General features: G+C 38.0%; 2 protein-coding genes across 3 annotated transcripts in view; both read left to right on the forward strand.

Annotated features, from left to right (window-relative positions):
- The window catches only part of CUL3 (cullin 3), a 45,749-nt gene extending 25,701 nt beyond the window's left edge, over positions 1-20,048 (forward strand). Inside the window, exons 4-17 of one of the 2 annotated variants that reach the window (XM_028731081.2) lie at positions 1,155-1,315; positions 3,320-3,434; positions 4,395-4,623; positions 5,631-5,776; positions 7,050-7,226; positions 8,034-8,204; positions 9,551-9,658; positions 14,589-14,713; positions 15,299-15,395; positions 15,911-16,045; positions 16,795-16,863; positions 17,674-17,860; positions 19,096-19,241; positions 19,569-20,048. In XM_028731081.2, coding sequence (XP_028586914.1) covers positions 1,155-1,315; positions 3,320-3,434; positions 4,395-4,623; positions 5,631-5,776; positions 7,050-7,226; positions 8,034-8,204; positions 9,551-9,658; positions 14,589-14,713; positions 15,299-15,395; positions 15,911-16,045; positions 16,795-16,863; positions 17,674-17,860; positions 19,096-19,241; positions 19,569-19,700 — 1,998 coding nt within the window. In that variant the 3' untranslated portion in view covers positions 19,701-20,048. The remainder of the gene's footprint in view (positions 1-1,154; positions 1,316-3,319; positions 3,435-4,394; positions 4,624-5,630; positions 5,777-7,049; positions 7,227-8,033; positions 8,205-9,550; positions 9,659-14,588; positions 14,714-15,298; positions 15,396-15,910; positions 16,046-16,794; positions 16,864-17,673; positions 17,861-19,095; positions 19,242-19,568) is intronic. The other variant, XM_028731083.2, reaches the window with a different exon arrangement.
- SERPINE2 (serpin family E member 2) overlaps positions 1-20,077 on the forward strand; it is a 230,477-nt gene that overhangs the window by 70,640 nt on the left and 139,760 nt on the right. The window lies entirely within an intron of this gene.

Here is a 20,077-nt window from a genome sequence, read left to right on the forward strand (position 1 = left end):
AATGTGGAGCATACACACACTGGAGTCCACTTTTCCTCCTCAGTAGTTTCATTGTGAAAGGTTCTTTTGGGAAGCTGAGATTGGAATAGAGGTTAACAAGATGTGCTTACATAATGAAAGAGAAAGGCTCATATATCGGCCTCCATGTGGGGCACCCGCATAATGCATTGTTCTAGATATGCGGTGGAGTAGCTACACCCATGCCTCCATGTGAAATCTGTTGCTATCATCTCTCCTGAACTAGGCTAAAGACTGCTAATGAAATGTCAAAAGATCAGGATCGATTTTTGTTGTTGTTGTTGTTGTCATTTATCTAGTGCGCTCTTTCAGATTTCCACTTTATTCAAATACTGTTTTGAACTGAACACAGTTTTAGATGTTTTACCCTTTACATATCATGTCTTACTCTGTATGTGGACCATATTGTCACTGGAAATTTTAATTTTTAAATGGAAAGAGCAGCTACTCTTTACCTTTACAAGGAATCTTGCAAAGCACAATTTAGGATTGGGTTCTTAGATCTGATATTTCCAGTGCCATATGAAAACACTCTTCTACTGAGAGTGTTTGTATTACATTGTATTACATTTTTATGTCTGCTTTCATCTGAAGAGCTCTGAGGGTTCCCAAATAGTCTCTCTTCCAAGTTTTGACTAGGACCATTCCTGTTTAGGATTAGGTACCCTAAGACCATTTTATGATGCTCTCCTCTTCCTTGCAGTCAGTGTTCTCTATTATGCATGTGTACATCTTTCATAACTCACGGGATAGATTTCTTTTTTCTTTGTATGTAGTCTGAGCTCTACTGTATTGGTCAGCTTTATCATCTTTCAAATGGCAAAGTTTTGATTGCATCAATTAAGGGTATGTGTGTGTTACATGGTGATAAACACACACATGATTTGAGAGAACTTAAATGATAGTGTGTTCCAATTTATATATTTTGCCCTGATAATTGTAAGACAGTTGTTTTCTGCAATATAAACAATAACCATTTATAGTTAGTTTGGTATCAGTTTTCAAGACAAAGTGCATTGGAGGTTGTTTTGGGGAGGGGTGACTGAGGTATGCTCATGTAGCTGTAAGCAGTCTCTGGATAAACTGCATAAGAGTGGTATTGTATACAAGCCTTATTATTTATATTTCAATTTTAGGACCGTGTATATGTACAACAAAATAATGTGGAAAATGTCTACAACTTGGGATTAATTATCTTTCGAGATCAAGTTGTACGTTACGGGTGTATTAGGGATCATCTACGACAGACATTGTTGGACATGATTGCAAGGGAACGGAAAGGAGAAGTTGTGGACAGGTACAACTGCAAAAAAATAGCTTTGTTATCATTCTTGCAAGATCTTTGTTTTGTGTGCATGAGTTAATCTTGCTGCTATTGCACTTTTCTTTGCATTTTTTAATTTCATTTTTAATTATTAATAGTGGGATATATTTTACGAGGCCATCAATAAAAATTCCCTGGGTGGCTAATACTGCAGTACACTATATTATCAGAATCAAGATGATAACTGAAACATTTTTTAAAAAAATACATGCCATCAATATATTCAGTATCCATTTCTTACCTTCTCTGCCACTGCAGTAGCTATTTGCCTCCCCCATCCCCCAAATTCCTTACCATTTTAAAAACAATTTGAAACTTGATTCTATTTTGGCTGCAGGTTGCTCATTGGCATTTTATGAATATATGGCTGTATATACCAGTTGTGCAACATTCTCCTCCTTTGGAGTGTTTAGGGAGCTTCATTCTCAACACATCTTCGCTTGTAAACAAATTGTTCTTCTGACACAGTTACAGAGTGTTACAATGTTGGAGCTCTAGTAGCTATTAACACTTCGTTAGTAATTTAAAATGTGTACACAGTACAGTGGTGCCCCGCAAGACGAATGCCTCGCAAGACGAAAAACTCGCTAGACAAAAGGTTTTTCCGTTTTTTGAGTCGTTCCGCAAGACGAATTTCCCTATGGGCTTGCTTCGCAAGACGAAACGTCTTGCGAGTTCTTGCGAGTTTGTTTCCTTTTTCTTAAAGCCGCTAAGCCGTTAATAGCTGTGCTTCGCAAGACGAAAAAACCGCAAGACGAAGAGACTCGTGGAACGGATTAATTTCGTCTTGCGAGGCACCACTGTATTTCAACTTGGCCAACTCCACATTACTACACAACCCTAAAGGCTGTATTCAAAGTAGTGCTGTGTGACCCATTATGTTGGCACAAGGATATCTGCTTGCACAGTGGAACTTCCCTTCTGTGTACTCCCAAATCTATTCCAGGGGTTCCTTCAACACTCTGGAGTAGATATGGGATTGGCATATACTGGAGATGGGGGAAGAGTTTTGTTGTGCAGGCATAAATCCTTGTGCCTAGTGGAATGAGTTCATTGGATATTGCCCTTAATGCTTATCAAGATACTGATATCTACAAATTTACACAAGCTAGTGTGAAGTTCCTATGAAATTCCGATTTCATAATTTAGCTATTTTCCTGTACAAAATTGCATATGGACTGGTTGCTGTGACTATTAAATTATTATTATTTTCAGCTGAGGAGTTTCTAGAGATGGAGAAAGTTGTGAAATTAGGGGATTGGTGTATGTGTTTTTGTGCACTTGAGAACACTGAATAAGATCAGTGACTTAAAGATGAAGTACCTAAAAATTTTCAGAAGAGCCAGTAAAGGAACTTTTATAATCTTGTCTAAAATAATTGGTTCTAAACAATCTCCTTACTCAGAATAATACATAACATTTGCATACACTCTCAGTGATCCTCTTAAAGTCTGTAAAACAGGCCATTGCCTGCATATTGCAGATGGCGGTGAGGATAAGGGAAGGTATCTAATGCCACCTAGTAAATTCATGGCAGCTGGAATGATAGAATTTATGACTTCATGGTTCACGGTTCAGTCTCTTCAATAACTAATTATACCAGATCTAAATGGAGACAACCAGAAATCATTATAGCTAGGAAATCAAGTTCAGCAGCCTATCAGTTCTGAGTAAACCCAGTGTCACTATAGTCTCCAAAGAGCCCACCAAAGGAGGGATTCCTTAAACTGCCTCTTGAAGTTCAGCAGCAATACACATTTTTGTTATCTCTGCATGGGGTTAACTACTATAATCTCAGGGGTAAGAGTGGAGAAGTCTCTTCTTTGTTCTCTTCTAATTCTTACATCCTTGATGAGAGGGACTTGCATTGATCGCTGAGGGTGGAAATTATATGAGGATGTTTTGTTGAATGACTTTGAAAATGCTACTTCTGCTAAAATATATCTAATCTCTACATCTGATTTAATATTTTGACAGAGGAGCAATCAGAAATGCTTGTCAGATGTTAATGATTCTAGGCCTTGAAGGAAGATCTGTCTATGAAGAAGATTTTGAAGCCCCATTTTTAGAGATGTCAGCAGAATTCTTTCAGGTACAAAATATGTTTCAAGTGTATGTGATGTTAACTGTTTATTGGTGTTAATCCGTTTAATGAATTTGTTTGGAATTATTTGCAACTAATCTTTCTAATCACCCCCCCCACACACACACATATAAGGTCTTTAATTGTAGATATTGACTGCTATGCTGCTTAAAGATTCACTGTCCCAAACATCCAGCAAAAATAAAATGTTATTTGGAAACTAGGAAAACTCTTGGTTGTATGCAATGCTGGTTATGCATAAGCAGAATGGACTTCCACTTAGGCAGTGCAACTTTGTCTTCCTCTCCTCCTCCCTGAAACGCTTTTTGTGCCCTCAAAATCTGCTCTGGCAGGTAGGGTGGTGGCCCTCCAGAGCATAATTTGGGCTGCAGTGGGAAAGAAGAAGGCGATGTCTCACACTCTCTATATATCATACGGATGGTATTCTTCTCGCGCATGGCATCTTTTCATCTCTGCTGCTTTTCAGTGGGAGCCCCCTTCCATGCATGCACTCAGATTCAAGGGGGGGGGAGTCCTTTGGAGTGGAATCCCATAAAGTGCAGGATGCTCCAATTCCAAAGAAAGATAAATATTGCTTCATCCACAGTCCACATAGAGACTGGTGCACAGATGGTGGTGGGAGTGAATCCCAACCCATATCCACAAGGCTGTATTACTGGCTTCTAAATTAGCAAGTATCACTAATTAGGGGGCATGTTCAGAGCTGATGTAGCATAGCAGAGTTATAAATTGGGAAATTATTACTTCAAATCCTGCCTGTGTCGTGGACATGAGGCCAAGCCCCATCCTTTAATCCTCATTGCATACTGTAATATATGAATAATAATACAGGGCTGATGTATGGATTACATCAAAGTAATAGGTATGAAGTCTTATTTCAATTAAAAATGTTTATGGTGGGGGAGTGCATCTGTAGCAATGGCGTGCCTCTGCTTTGTTCCAATACAGATGGAGAGCCAGAAGTTTTTAGCAGAAAATAGTGCTTCAGTTTATATCAAGAAAGTAGAAGCTAGAATTAATGAAGAAATAGAACGTGTGATGCACTGCCTTGATAAATCAACTGAAGAGCCAATTGTAAAAGTTGTTGAGAGAGAGCTTATTTCCAAGCATATGAAGACTATAGTGGAAATGGAGAATTCTGGTCTAGTTCACATGCTAAAAAATGGAAAAACAGAAGGTAAATCCAGATTATGTTGCTTACAGGCACTGAAGTAGTTTATAAGCATGAAGTGTACTAAATATTTCTTAATATTTATTCCTTTTTGTTAGAATATCTATATTCCTTAGAGATTTCTGTTGAAATATGAAGTGATATATATACTGAAAAAACAACTGTGTTTTCCATTCCCTCGGTAGCGTTATTCTATCTAAAGCTGCCTAAAGAATAATTATTGTGACTAAGCTATACATACTTCCTACATGTCCAAAGATTTTGTAAGAAATGCCATTTTATTTTAGAAAACTATAATGCCTGCCCCTCATCAATGTTTACTAATGTAAACTTTTTGCTTTGCATAGTTCCATTAGCAGATTTGTATTAGTGTGTGCTGGGTATGCTTGTGATTGTAACTAATGAGTGAGATGGTAGCTCACCTGAAATGAGTTTCAGCTCAGTTCATTCCTTGCAACAGCAATAAAATGTTATGTACCTCCAAGAAACTTTTTAATAGTTTATGTGGTATTCATGCTTGCTTATTGTGATCAACCAAATTCTAGTTAAATATAATTATATTTACCAATTCTAGTTTAAAAGCCAATGGTCACTTAGCATAACATAGCATTAGGATTCATTAGGGTTTTTAATTTGTAATCTGGCATTAGTTTTATTATATTTTGTTGTTGAATTGGACACTGTGTGCTGATAATTTTTTAAAATTTAAATTTTAAACATTTATAGCTCTTATATTCAAAGACACTCAATGTGCCATACTGCTGCAGCAAATCACCATGATTTTATTATTTAAAATAATATAGCATCCAAAAGGTGAAGAACAAAAATTAATGTAACATTTAGGACAGGTCTGTTGTGTCTGCTATTCCAGGACAGAAGGAAGAGCCTCACAATGAGACTTAATGTTAAAATATGAGTTGACAAAAATTTGAGAACACTTATTCTGTTCATCTGCTGTCTTGTGATAGAAATACCATGTTGGTGGTAGTTAATATACTTTCCCCCCATTGCAGATCTTGCTTGTATGTACAAGCTGTTCAGCCGTGTGCCGAATGGTCTTAAGACAATGTGTGAGTGTATGAGCTCCTACCTCCGAGAGCAAGGTAAAGCTCTTGTATCTGAAGAAGGAGAAGGAAAGAACCCAGTTGACTATATTCAGGTAGTTAAACCTTACATTTCTCATTTGCCCATCTTAACTGAACTTCAGATCTGGCTGCTCTTCTGCCACTGGTGGACTTGCCACAAGAAAGGGCAAACTTTGCTTGACTCCTTTCTCATCCCTGTAGAACTGACAAGACTCAAACCTTCAACATTTCTCAGGACAGACCAAAAAAAATCACCTGCAGCAGCTAAAGCAGCTAGAATAGAAGCAAAGGAAACCCCACACAGGAGAGTCCCTTTGTAAAGATCACACCTCTTAGCAGACAGGTGGACATCATCCTTCTAAAGCAAGTGGGGCAAGTCCCAAGAGATCACTTGTTGACAAATGGCTACACCAGCCCACTAAAACGCCACCTCGGCAATTTCAGCACTGATCTTCTTTAAGCCATCTGAAGCACCTTGGAATCCTGGGGCCCTGCCTACACACTCCTAGACAGCATCCTCACCCAAGTCACCTTGGTCTAAGGGAAGATATTTAGGATTTCATTGAAATCGCCCAGTGGTCATTGAAATGGACTGCACTCCCAGAACCTTCCCCAAATCATGCTTCCCCAAGTGTAGAACCAAAATACAGAGCAGTGAAGAGCACTTTGCTATACGCTAGAAACCATGGCACCAAGACCCAAACTGTTGAATGTTTGAATTCTAGGAAGAGCCAGAACATGCAGCTGTCATTCACTTCACAGTCCAGTATGTGAGGCTGTTGCCTGTGACTTGGACCTCCAGGAGCAAATACAACCAGAATGAAAAAGAGTTGGTGGTGGTAGTTGCAAGATGGTGCTTGAGGTTATACAGGATGCATGTGAACCCTGGTAACATCCTCTTGCTAGCTGTCCTCTGCACTTGAGAAAGAAATCTATACTTAACAATGGATTTTCTTTCCCATTTAAAATACCAGGTTTTTCTAAGCTTAACCTAATGTCAAGTAAAGTGTTCTAGACACTTTGAAGCAATGAGCAAATAGTTTTCAGTCAAATAACCTCACAATGGATGTGATTTCCATACAACATATAGTAGAAATCTGTAACATATTTGAACATTATTTGAAATAAATTAAAAAATTGTCCAGTAGCACCATAGAGACCAACTAAGTTTGTTCCGGGTATAAGCTTTCATGTGCATGCACACTTCTTCAGAAATCTGAAAGCTTATACCTAGAACAAACTTAGTTGGTCTCTAAGGTACAACTGGACAATTTTTTAATTCATTTTGACTGTGTCACACCAACACAGCTACCTACTGAAAATAAAAATATTCTTTATTTTTCTAAGGGTTTACTGGATTTGAAGAGTAGGTTTGATCGCTTCCTTCAAGAATCTTTCAATAACGACAGGCTCTTCAAACAAACCATTGCGGGTGACTTTGAGTATTTCCTCAACCTTAACTCTAGGTCTCCAGAGTACCTCTCATTATTTATTGATGACAAGTTAAAAAAAGGAGTCAAGGGAGTAAGTATATTTTCAGTTACAACTATCCAAATTTGTGACAAAACAACAACATATATTTATGCAAACTTCTGTTCTGTTACGTTCCTGAAAGTATACTGTTTTAACTTTCAAAATGCAATAAGCAGTGCAGTTGAGTGAACAAATTATATGTGCTTGTCACAATCTTTTGCAACTGCATGAACTATATATGTGTGTAAATAGAGATCTGAATAATTCTTGATTGACTTAACCATTGTTAGTTGTAGTTGTTTTTAGAATGATAATGCTGATAATTAGTGACATTTAAAAATGACCTATGTTAAAGGAAAGTGTTACTGGTGGCAGTGTCAGAAGTACTAACGTATGTGTTCTGGTGAGTCTTGCACAGCAATACATCTTCAGCTTACAGTATGATGCCTTCAAGTTCCTTGTAGTTTAGCATGCTGACCATGTAATCAGATTGCTGCTCCCCCACCCCAGCAAAATATGTTCCCATTTAGTACTTGAACTTTTGTCCCCTAACAAGTTACTGTTGCACCAAAAACTTGAAGTCCATGCCTTCGTACATTTGAAGATATGTCTCCCATTCCCACTTAGTGTTTTATCACAGTGAATCACAGACAGTGTTATTTCGTGAAGTGTGAAGCTGCCCTGAGAAGGCTGTGGCTGCCATGCTACACGCTACCTGAGCAGAGCAGGATTTATTTCTCAGTAAAAATGCATTGATTGTGCTATCAGTGTTTCTTAATCATAGGATTTTGTGGGCACAATCTCTAGCAATGGAGATTGGTAGCATTTGGTTGAAAAATAATGTTTTTGTCTTTACAGCTAACTGAGCAAGAAGTAGAGACTATATTGGACAAGGCAATGGTTTTGTTTAGGTTTATGCAAGAGAAGGATGTTTTTGAACGATACTATAAACAGCACTTGGCAAGGAGGCTTCTAACAAACAAAAGTGTTTCAGATGACTCTGAGAAAAACATGATATCTAAGCTAAAGGTAAAGTTAGTCCCTGCAATCTTTTACTTAATGACTGTTTCCCTTTTGTTTCTGGTTTCAGTCCAACATTCAGTTGTCATAATTTTAGCTAATGTGGGATCATTGCAGTATGCTATATTTCTAAATACTAAAGGTACGGCAATAAAAAAATTTCATTGCCAGCAAAAGTTTATTCATACTGTTTTTAAAACTTAAAACTGCAGTATTTGGAACTGCAGTCGATTTCCTGCCAGAAAGCTTGAAAAGCAGGGTGGAGTTGAAGAGGATAGAATAAAGCAGGTAATGTCAATTTTCCCTGTTCACAGATTTTCTGGAACCCCTGGTGCATGGCAAAAGGTTCCTTCTCATTCTCCATCTAAGCTATAGTCCTCTTCCTTATTTTCACAACAAAGTGAATACTTACCTGCTAGTCCTTCTTGGAGAAGGATTGAAAAACACCCCACCCTAACCTTCCAATCCATCTTTTCCTCTTCCTTACCCTGCTAAAAAAAGCACTTCATATAAAGTGCTTCTTTGGATAGTACAGCTGGAACTAAACTGGGATTTTAAGAATGCACCTGGGAAGGAATTTCTAATTTTTAAATTTGAAATCATTTACATCCTGCTTTTCCTCTTAAGACATACACAAATAGAAAAAACAGGGGTTCAAGCCAGGATACAAAGACATGTGACTTTGTATGCTGACCTGAACCCCTGTTTTTTCTATTTGTGTATGTTTGTTTATATTTGTGGGTTCTTTATTTTTGTGCTTCCTCTTAAGACAGAGTGGTATTTAATAAAAACATAAACCCAACAATATAAAACAATAGGAGATAGCACGTCATTCAGAATACCTTGGAAGGCTTTAAAGCCTGATTCAAAAGTTGTAACTTTCCTCCTAAACATAAAGAATAAGGAAGACATATTTTGTTATATTTTTAAAAAGATTGGGACAGCAGGTTCTTCTGTTCATTTACAGAACAACTTTTGTCCCCCCCCCCCCAAACCTGGTGTTGTAGTAGTAGTAGTAGTAGTAGTAGTAATATATTTATACCCTGCCCATCAACCATTAAAATCATGGCATACTTTTGCATTAATAGCTCAACATTTTGTGGTAAACATTTTGGGATGTTTTGTACTGTTGAAACTGATGTTTGGAATCAAGCAGAATGTGTTTCGCTTTTTCATATCTTTAACAAGTTCAAACATTCTCTATATTTTGTAATGTTCTGGTTCCAAGTATGTGGCATATATATATATATATATATATATATATATATATATATATATATATATATATAATGTTTGCTTTCGTAGATATAATGGCATATATAATTTTAAAAGAATTGTTCTCTTCTTTTTTATAGACTGAATGTGGATGTCAATTCACATCAAAACTGGAAGGAATGTTCAGGGATATGAGCATCTCAAACACAACAATGGATGAATTTAGGCAACATCTACAGGCAACAGGGGTAAGAAGCTAACTGCTGGCTTGATCTGAACACTAATTTCAGTTATTCTAACAAAGTTTTTGAGTGAAACGCCCTTCTGAATAAAATACTGCTTTTTATTTAATTATTTTTAAATTATTTTAGAATAATGGGTTATCTTTTTGCAAGCTAGCAGCCAAAGCAGTTTAACAATTAAAGAAAACCAGTAAAGTATTCAGCACTGTAAAATACAAAGCAGCAGCAAGATAAAACAGCAACATGTGAACTCAAATAAAGAGAGCAGCCAGTAAATAAATTAGTATTTTTTCCACCAGAAAACTAACTCTGCTACCCAAAAAGCCGCTGAATCTTAAATAGGTCAACTACTGAAAGCCCAGAAAAATAGTACAGTCTTTGTTGGATTCCTGAAATATGCAATAAAGGTTGCAGGTGGGTCTTCTTGGGAAATGTGTTCCAAAATTGGAGTACAACCAGACTCCAACCAGACTCCAACCATCATCTTCCTGGGATCACCTTGTGCAGGCAGAGGTGCCAAGAGAATGGCTTCCAGTTAAGGTTATAGTTTTTGGCTATATTCAGAGGGCAGCAAGCAGTCTTTCTGATAACCAGAGTATTAGGACAGGAGGGGGGAACTATTTTTCTATTAAGGGCTGTTGACCTACAGAAAAAAGTCTTTAGTGGAGCACATACCAGAGTGAATTATTGTATTGTTAAGTGGGTTGTTTTACAGGTTCTTAATTATATTCTAAAAGATAGATAGATAGATAGATAGATAGATAGATAGATAGATAGAAAGAACTGCCTAGGAAGATGGTTCTGGGATATTACCCTCTTATGCTCTGGCTACTCAGGTTGGGATCCATTGCTTAACAGGAGCAATATAACCATCCCTGCAGAGAGAAGCAGATAAAAGCTGTTTGACACTGGAACAAACTTCCTCGGGAGGTTGTGGACTCTCCTTCCTTGGAGGTTTTTCAGCAGAAGTAACTCCTCCCAAATATTGCTAGCTGGTGGGAGTGTCTTACCTTTTATGCTATTCTCAGCACAGAGCAGCTGTGCTACCCATTACTTCGGTGGTAAAGAGTCCTTAGAAAAGTTGGGAGGCTGATGAAATTAAATAGGGGGCTGTAGGTTCCCTGCTTTTAGTTTGGGGCTTTGAAGGTTAAAACCAACACATTGAGCTGCATCTAGAAACAAACTAGGAATCACTGGAGTTAAGAAGCAGTGCAATATTCTCACAGTGCCAAGCTCCTGTCAGCAGCGTTACTGCTGTCTTCCAAACCAGCTGAAGTTTCTAATCACTTTTCAAAGGCAACCCCAAATATAACACAGTATTTGATTCAAAAGTCACACACTTCTGTAGGAAAAAATATGTCCAAACTTCCAGTCAGGACTCCACTACCACTTCCTGAGGCAAGGGATTAATCCTTGGTGTCTTTGCACCTTGCTCTGCCTGCAATAAAGTCTCCTTGGGAAATGGGTACATTCTGTAAATAAATCCTTACTCTGTCTAAATCCTCTTTATTCCAATTACAGGCACTTAGAAGAATAATATATTCATCATTAATTCCCCAGTTTAGGAGTGAGTCATTTTGTGTCCCTGCTGTTTTTCTTGGATGTAGTAGCCATTTCTCAGGTTTCCTCTGGGGAATTGTAGATCTCTTTGGGCTCTTTCAACAAGCACAGAAAGTACCATCAAAAATTGGATGCCCATTTAAATAATTTCATCATTCTTTTGCGGGCCTGCAATTGGAACACAATTTAAATTCTTTAACAAATCAGATAGAACAACAATTCAATAAATTTTATATTGTTCCTGGGTAATTACCCAGCATTTGTTAAAATCATTGAATACTTTTGTATTTATAAACTGACATTGATTCAGATTTCAGTGTAGACAGAGTTATGAAAGTATATGAACTGACTTTACCTTGATTTTTCATTTTATCAGCATTTAATTTTGTATTCAGTTTACTGACTTTAAATACATATGTGAATGGAATTGAACTGATTTTGTGTTGGTTCTTTGCTTTGTGTATGCAATTTCAGCTATTCCTCTTCCGCCCTGCTCTGTTTATAGTTTTGGATCATTGTTTTTTCTTTCCCATTTGTTCTCTAGTAATTAGACACGACTGATTTCCCTCCTGCCACTTGCTCCCCAAGGGAAGCAGCAGCAGAGAGAGAGCTGTGCTGGGCATTATTACGACAAGCTGCATATATAACTCTTTCGTTCTCTTTTATATTAAGGACAGAGACCTGTACTCGGGTCTAAAAAGTTATTTGTCCATTTGCTATAAATTCAGCAGCTTTGTATGTATTGTGCATATTGAGGAGGAAAATTTGAATTTTCCTTTATGTAATTTATTTTACAATTTTACCATTGTACATTGGTAAAGGGGTGTGTGAGGGCTCTGTGCAGGAAGGCAACAGAGGAGAGGAAGCTGGTGGTGAGAATTGACAGAAGAGGAATATGAGTTAAGTTCAGTTACAGGGGCTTAGGCTGGGATTCAGTAAGGGATGAAGTATTGGAAAAGGGAAAGACCAACATCACTACTGCAGCTTGCAAAGCAAAGTGTGGCAGAAGGTGAGAGCTGCAAAACTGGCAATGCCAGCCCTAGGAAGCAAGATTTATGTGGTGGTGAGTAGGTGAAGGGTTTGAAGGAGGAAAAGATTGTTGAGGGTGATTGCTTTTTGAGTGCTGGAGCAAGAAAAGGGGAGAGAACAAATCAGGATCAGATGAGAGAGGATAGTGCGTGGGATAATCCTAGGAGTGACCACCAAAAAACTGAGGATTGTATACAAATGGATAAACTGGATGTGAGACTCTTTGGAGGATGAATTATGAGGCCAGTACTTTATTCTGGTTCCCACAGAATCATGAGGTTTCCTTGCTTTTTAAGGACAAAGGAAAACAGAGACACACAGTACACAGGGATTTCCTTCATCACCCATCCCCACCAGCACCTGCTAGCTTTGGGATCTTGTAGCTCTAACACTAAAAGGGAGATGGTGTGATCCCAACAAGAGAAGCCACCTTCAGGACAGCCATGTTTTCATTGCATAGTACTAATGGCAATTCTGCCTTCTGAGTTCCACAAGAGATCAATATTTGTAGCATTGCACTGTAGAAATTGTAACATTTGTGAGGCAGTAAATTGATGGCCAGTTAGAGCCCTTTCTAGAATATGTTCTACTTTTTGATTGAAGAAACATTTTGAATCTTAAAAACAAAATCTGTTAACTGAACTGCTTCACCAGCAGGTGGCACACACCTGCTTTTTGTTATTAAAATAATGAAATATGATTAAACTTCTGGCAGTATTTTTGTGAGCGCTGTGACCTTTTGTAGTTCATGCATTAAAAAAAATAAAAGCATCTGTGTCATCAGAGTTTTAATTTTCAGAACCCCTCTGTAACAGCTTAGCTCATTGGATCAAACTGACTTTTGTTACCTGATATTAGGACCTATTGATAACATCATTTTAAAGACCAAAATAAATGACCTGTAAAATCGGGCTAATAGCTGAGAGGGCATATTTAAATTGGGGAAACGGTGCAAGGAAAGGGTTGAACCTCCCCCTTCCTCCAACCTCAGGATCATATTGCAGTTGTCCCCCCACCTCCACCCCCATATCATTTCTAAATAAATTAGAGATTGCTTACATCTCCCATCTTTCAATGTCTCATCTACATAGGCTCTCAAATTATAATTTTGTAGCATGTCAAAACAAATAGTGTACTGGAATTATAATTAGATCAGAATATTAACTGTAAAACCTAAGCTTGTTTATATTTTAAAAAGTATTAAGAATATAAAGAGCCCTGCTGGATCAAACCAAGGATGCAACTGCTTCCAATAGTGCCCTCCCCTCCCCCCCCCCTCGATGCTCCCAAAGGGGCCCTCAAGCATGAAGGTATTAGGCTTCCTCTATTCTTAGTCCTTAGCTTCTTGAACTCAAAGCTATGCTGCCTCAAAATCGATGCCTCTGAATATGTTTAACTACCCTGGCATATGAAACAATTAACAATTAATTTCTATAACTATTTAAAGAATATTTAATTTCAGTAACATGCCAAATATTAAGCAATTGTCAGAAGATCAAAGCACCTGCAGAATGAGTGTACTGATAGATGTAAACAGTAAATAAAAGACTTAGCAGTCTTCAAAAGTGGCAGCAGTAATATGAAACAGAGAAAGTGCTGATATGCATAAATGTAGTTCTGTTAACCTCAGCCAACATGGGGACAGCGTAAGTGATCCTCAGATCATTTCCCCCTCCATCCCCCAAATAATCCATGCCAAGGGTTTTCATATGCTTTTCCATATGCGCGCACTCTCTCTCTCTGTGCACTATACACACACAACACACGTGTGTGTGTGTGTGTGTGTGTGTGTGTGTGTGTGTGTGTTGAACTGATGGGAATTGTGGTTCAGAGGGCAAAGGGTTCCTCACATTAGTTCTATGATTTCCTCAGTTAGCCTTTGCAGCAGTTCAGAATAGCAACTTTTTATGATTGGATAAGCACTTTCTCTCTGTTTTGGCCTTGGGTAAATCCTTCAGTTCATGCCTGTCTTGGCCTCCATCTGGTTAAGTACCTATAGAATGTACACTACATCCTTCTACTACTACTTTCATACTACTTTCACTACATCCTTCACTGACACTCTCCTCCCACCACAAAACCTCTCGATTATCTCCATGTGTCTGGGTTGCCCTCCTAGACCCTTCTGCATTTCATAGAAAGTGTAAAGTCTCCTGCTTCCACCTAAGGCTCACTTTGCACATACAAGTTTTTCTGCTGTACCCTACACCCTTGAATACCAGCTTCTAATTAGTTTGTTTAATGAAATTAAGGCAGCCACTTCTGTCTTGAATAGCAAGCTATGTTATTTCCTGCCATGTGGAAGACAAAACAACAACAACAAATGTTTGCCTTTGTATTCATGCAGGTCTCATTAGGTGGTGTTGATCTGACAGTGCGGGTTCTCACAACAGGCTACTGGCCTACTCAGTCGGCCACACCAAAGTGCAACATTCCCCCAGCCCCCAGACATGCTTTTGAAATATTTAGGAGGTAAGGAATGGTTAAGATTATTTGTGTGAATGGTTAGTGGAATGATGTGTTTTTTAAAAAAGAAAGAAGATACAGCAAATGGCCAGATAATCTGCATGCATTAAATGCTTCTTTATATGCATGCAGTTGAAGCTTGCTTGCCATGTTATCAGTCACAAAGTAGTAATCTTCTATACAGTGGTGCCCCGCAAGACGGAAAACCGCTAGACGAAAGGGTTTTCCGTTTTGGAGGCGCTTCGCAAAACGAATTTCCCTATGGGGTTGCTTCGCAAGACGAAAAAATCTTGCGCACCCCCGCGGTTTTTTCCCGCTTTCCCCCCCCTTTCCTAAGCCGCCTATCAGCTGTTCCGCTGATAACCCACTTAACAGCTGATCGCGAAAAGCTGCTAGACCGCTGTAGCGCTAATCCGCTAAGCTGTCAATGGGCTTGCTTCGCAAGACGAAAAAACCGCTAGACGAAGAGAATCGCGGAAGGGATTCTTTTCGTCTTGCGAGGCACCACTGTATTGATATAGAAGAAGCTCTTGCTTCCATAGTTAAAAGTATAGATGATCAAATGGCCATTCAACTTCTTGAATTTTGTAGATTTTATTTAGCCAAACATAGTGGAAGGCAGCTGACACTCCAGCATCATATGGGCTCTGCAGATCTCAATGCCACCTTCTATGGTCCTGTTAAAAAGGTAAGAGCTGTGTCTGTAAACATATTATTGCTTTGAATTGTGCCTTCAGCTATTGTGAACTTGGAAATAAAATTCAGTTCCACATACATTTCAGTATTTCATATATAAACTCATGTTAACAATACTTACTACTTTTAATATATATAGTCAGGTGTGTGTGTGTGTAAAATATCTACACACACACACACCATCTAGCACTGCAAATTTCCCAGAATAGCACACTCTGAAAATATATATATTTTCATCTTTTCATCTTTCTGGCAGGCTTCCTTTTCTTCTGGCTCTCAGTGGAATTATAGTTCACTTTGAGAAGCTGTGGGGTATCAGAAGCTGTGGTTATATAAACTGGGATAAAACGGAATGAGTATCTCAAAACGAAAATCTTTGTTTTGTATTTACAAGCAGATGAGTCAGATCATGACTTATACCTTATAGTAAGTACATAGAAAGCTGAAAGAAGGAGCATAACATAATGTTCCGAGAATGATTTTTGACTTTTTTGAAAATTAAAACAGGAAGATGGCTCAGAGGTTGGTGTAGGAGGCGCCCAAGTAACTGGCTCTAACACACGGAAGCACATATTGCAAGTCTCCACTTTCCAGATGACGATACTAATGCTCTTTAACAACAGAGAAAAATACACTTTTGAGGTATGAGCTTTGACTTTCTCTGCTAGCTGTAAAAATTTTATCTCCCAAATATGCATTCATCTTCCTCTACCGTATGGAGAAGAGGGATTATTCATCCCTTTGAGCCATTTGTACAGGAAGTTCTTGAACTATTGATATATGAGGCTGCTAACACTTTCAGAGTATTTTGGAATCTTATTGGTCCTCATCCAGGAATACCCTCACTTGTTAGTGAAAGTCTGAGATTGTATCATTCATTATATACTTAAATACTTCTTGGGTTCAGCTCTAAAAATAATTTATATGTTTCAAAGCCCTGTGATTCAAGGAAGATTTTAAAATTCCTTTGAATTGTGTTGGGTGAAATTCAAGTGTTGGAAGCCCAAATATATTTATTTACAGTATTTACTGATAGTAATCACATCTTTTTCATGGTGTGTATTTTTCCTAATGGAAACTCATTTTTTACTTGCCATGTAATGATGTGGAAAACAAATCCTTATTTACCATCTTGCCACCATGTGTGTGTGACAGTAGTACTTTGAAAGTACTCTTTAAGTGTCACCACACAAGGTGAATTGATACATTGTGAAATTAAACAAAATCAAGCAGCCTGAATGTTAACAGTTTGTAGACAGGAAGTCTAGTTGCTACTTCCCCTTAAAACTATATTTAAATCAAAGGAAATGCAATCCTGTAATCAAGCAATTACCATTCTTTTCTAGTTTGATGTTTTAATATATTTTGTAAAAAATCTTGTTCTTATATAGACACTAATTGCTGAGCACCATGTTCAAGTGACAAGAGTATTTCCTGGACGGGAACGCTTAAGTCTGCAGGTGCAGGAATTGCATTTTTGAATGCTCCCCCCACATTTAAAAAGAAAACTCCTTACATGTAGAAAATGAGGGAATCTGGGAAGGGTTTCTAGCAGCCTTCTTTCAGTGCTTCTTTATAGTAAGGAAGACTTTTACAAGGAACTCTCACTACTTCCTACCTCCTACCTGGAGTCTGAAGTGGTATAGTTCAGAGGGACTCTTCAGCACACCTGTGCCAAGAGGGAAGGGCCATGGCTCAGTGGTAGAACACATTCCTTTAATGCAAAAGGTCCCAGGTTCAATCCCCAGTATCTCCAGGTAGGGCTGGGAGTGACCTTTGTCCGGAACCATAGAGAGCCACTGTCAGTTAGAATAGACAGTACTAAGCTAAATGGACCACTAGTTTCACTTGGTATATGTAAAGCTTCCTATATGCTGAACATATAGATCATCCTACTCCTCTACAGATTTGTGAACAAGGTGTCCTGTGCTACAGTAACTTGCACAGTTGAAGTTTATATAGATTACTGTATTAAGTGATAAAATTAAGTGCTAAAACACAATGCTGTCAACTTTTACAGTCTAGAGTAACTTTCACTTTTTCTTTAAATAGCCTTTTCAGCTATGAATTATATATAGATTTACTGCCAGATGTTTTCTGAATTTGTCAAAATAACCATTGATAGTCTTGAACTAGTTTGATTAGAGGGGGAAGACATCTCCAAAACTGTTCAGAATTTTGTTTTCTTCATAACTACCTTTTGCCATCATAATAACAATAATAACTTTATTATTTATACCCCACCCATCTGGCTGTTAAATTTAATGTAGGAAATACAACAAGAGACTGATATCCCTGAAAGAGAGCTTGTACGAGCGCTACAGTCCCTTGCGTGTGGAAAGCCAACACAACGGGTTCTCACAAAAGAGCCGAAATCAAAAGAAATAGAAAATGGACACATATTTACAGTGAATGACCAGTTCACATCCAAACTGCACAGAGTCAAGATTCAAACAGGTATGCTCACTTTCATTTTCAGCTACCACGTCTAGAATCTGTCCAACTCCTGAATTTACAATATTGGAATCATACATTCTAGTATGGAAACTAAACTGGTCACCCATTCTTAGGGGTGCCTTCAAGGAACTAATATATTCTTGAACCAATGCTTGCCTCAGTGCAAGCTGGATGGGATTCTGTTATGTATCTTCTGTTTGTGATCCTTTCCATGTCATGTACTGTGGATAATATAAATATTCATAAAGCCATGGCCTTATAATTCCAGGTGGGTGTTTAACTTAATAAACCGGGCATATATTTTGTGAGCTTTATGCTTGCACATCCTTAAAGCCTTCATTTACTTCAGACATGAGAGCCCTGCTGTATCAGGCAAAAGACCCATCTGGTCCAGCATCCTGTTTTTACAATAGCCAACCAGATGCCTATAGGAAGGCCGCAAGCAGGACCTGAATGCAACAGCACTCTCTCCGCTTGTAATTCCCAGCAACTGGTATTCCAAGGCATACTGCCTCTGACAGTGGAGGGAGAACATAAACCATCATAGCTAATAAACCCCGGTAGCCTTATCCCTTCTTCTTGACGAGTATATAGTTAAACTGATTACCAGTGATACACAGGATACTCATACAAAATGGAGATGGAGATGGATCCAAATTGTAAGGGAAATGGAAGCCTAAAATGAAGAAGTAGGCTAAAGATCCACTGACAGCAGCTACAGATGTAGGGCTATGCAGATAGAAAAAGCATGTTATGACAGACAATGCTGAACTACTTATGCTAGGAAAGCTTCATGATTATAGCAGATGCAAAGACCCAGTTCTCTTACTATCTCAGTAGAAACTGGCACTTCAACAAAGCAAGCTAAACTAGCTCCAAAGGTTGTATTATATAACTTATTTCCATGTGTGGACTGAATATATGAAACCCAGTGTTATCCAGAATTGCAATTTAACAAATGTGAAGGAACCTTTTAAATGCATTCAGTTGTGGTCTAAAAATATCAAATCCCTCAAGAAGCATTTGACCTGTTTTAAAACTTGTTGCTGTAACGGATAATCATTTATTAATCTTAAATATGTTCCAATTTTGCACTTCGGCTGGTTGTCCTTTTGCATCATATTCTGTTTCAAGTATTTATTGACACTGCTAAAGAAAAATATTTTGGCTTCAGTATCTTTAGAATTAAATAGCTGCAGTGTTTCTAAATTGAGATATTGCTTCTGTTCTTTCAGTTGCTGCCAAACAAGGAGAATCGGACCCAGAAAGAAAAGAAACAAGACAGAAAGTAGATGATGACAGAAAACATGAGATAGAGGCTGCTATAGTCCGGATAATGAAATCTAGGAAGAAGATGCAGCATAATGTTCTAGTAGCAGAGGTAATCTCACTCACTGAATGGGGTTAGTCAAGGGTGGATGTGGCCCGCAGACCAAAAGGGTTAGCCACCTCTGCTTTAGAGCAGTGTCAACTGTGTAATAAAAATAAATTGCTGCTGAACTCTTGAGGCTACTAACTATATCTTTTGATACAGATGATTGGTTGCTTTATAGAATGTTGATTAATATGCAGTGGCCTTTTGTGAAAGACAGCTAACTGAGGTGGCACAAGTTCCCTCTTGTTTTAAAGTCAGTGTTAAGTCTAGTGTGTGCATTCTTGCTGTGCCAGTATAATTAACAATAATAAAATAATTTTTATTATATTCCAGGTAACCCAACAACTGAAGGCACGATTCCTACCAAGTCCAGTTGTTATTAAAAAGCGTATTGAAGGACTTATTGAGCGTGAATATTTGGCACGAACACCTGAGGACCGCAAAGTATACACTTACGTAGCATAAAATGTGTTCCGCAAATATGATTTATTCTTGGACTATACTCTTCGCATGAACTGGGAAGTTCTTTTAAATCATTAAATATTAAGACGACCATCTCTTCTATTAAATTACAATACATGTTCTAGATCATTCAGATCAAGCCTTTTCTCCTTCGGAGAGTTTTTCAACATCAAAATGATTGAGCTTCAAGCTTCTCAGCGTTTATCCCAGTAGAAATCATCCTTACAGTTCCTCGGGAAAATGTGAATGTGCCGCGTTTTGTTTTCAATACTGTATGAAAACAGGAAAAAATAAAATAAAAACAAATTTAGAAAATACAGCTCATTAAAAAATAAAATTGTTGGAATTTCATTTCCCCGGATCTTCAGTGTTGATGTAAA

Source organism: Podarcis muralis, chromosome 6, assembly GCF_964188315.1.
Source record: "Podarcis muralis chromosome 6, rPodMur119.hap1.1, whole genome shotgun sequence".
NCBI lineage: Eukaryota > Metazoa > Chordata > Lepidosauria > Squamata > Lacertidae > Podarcis > Podarcis muralis.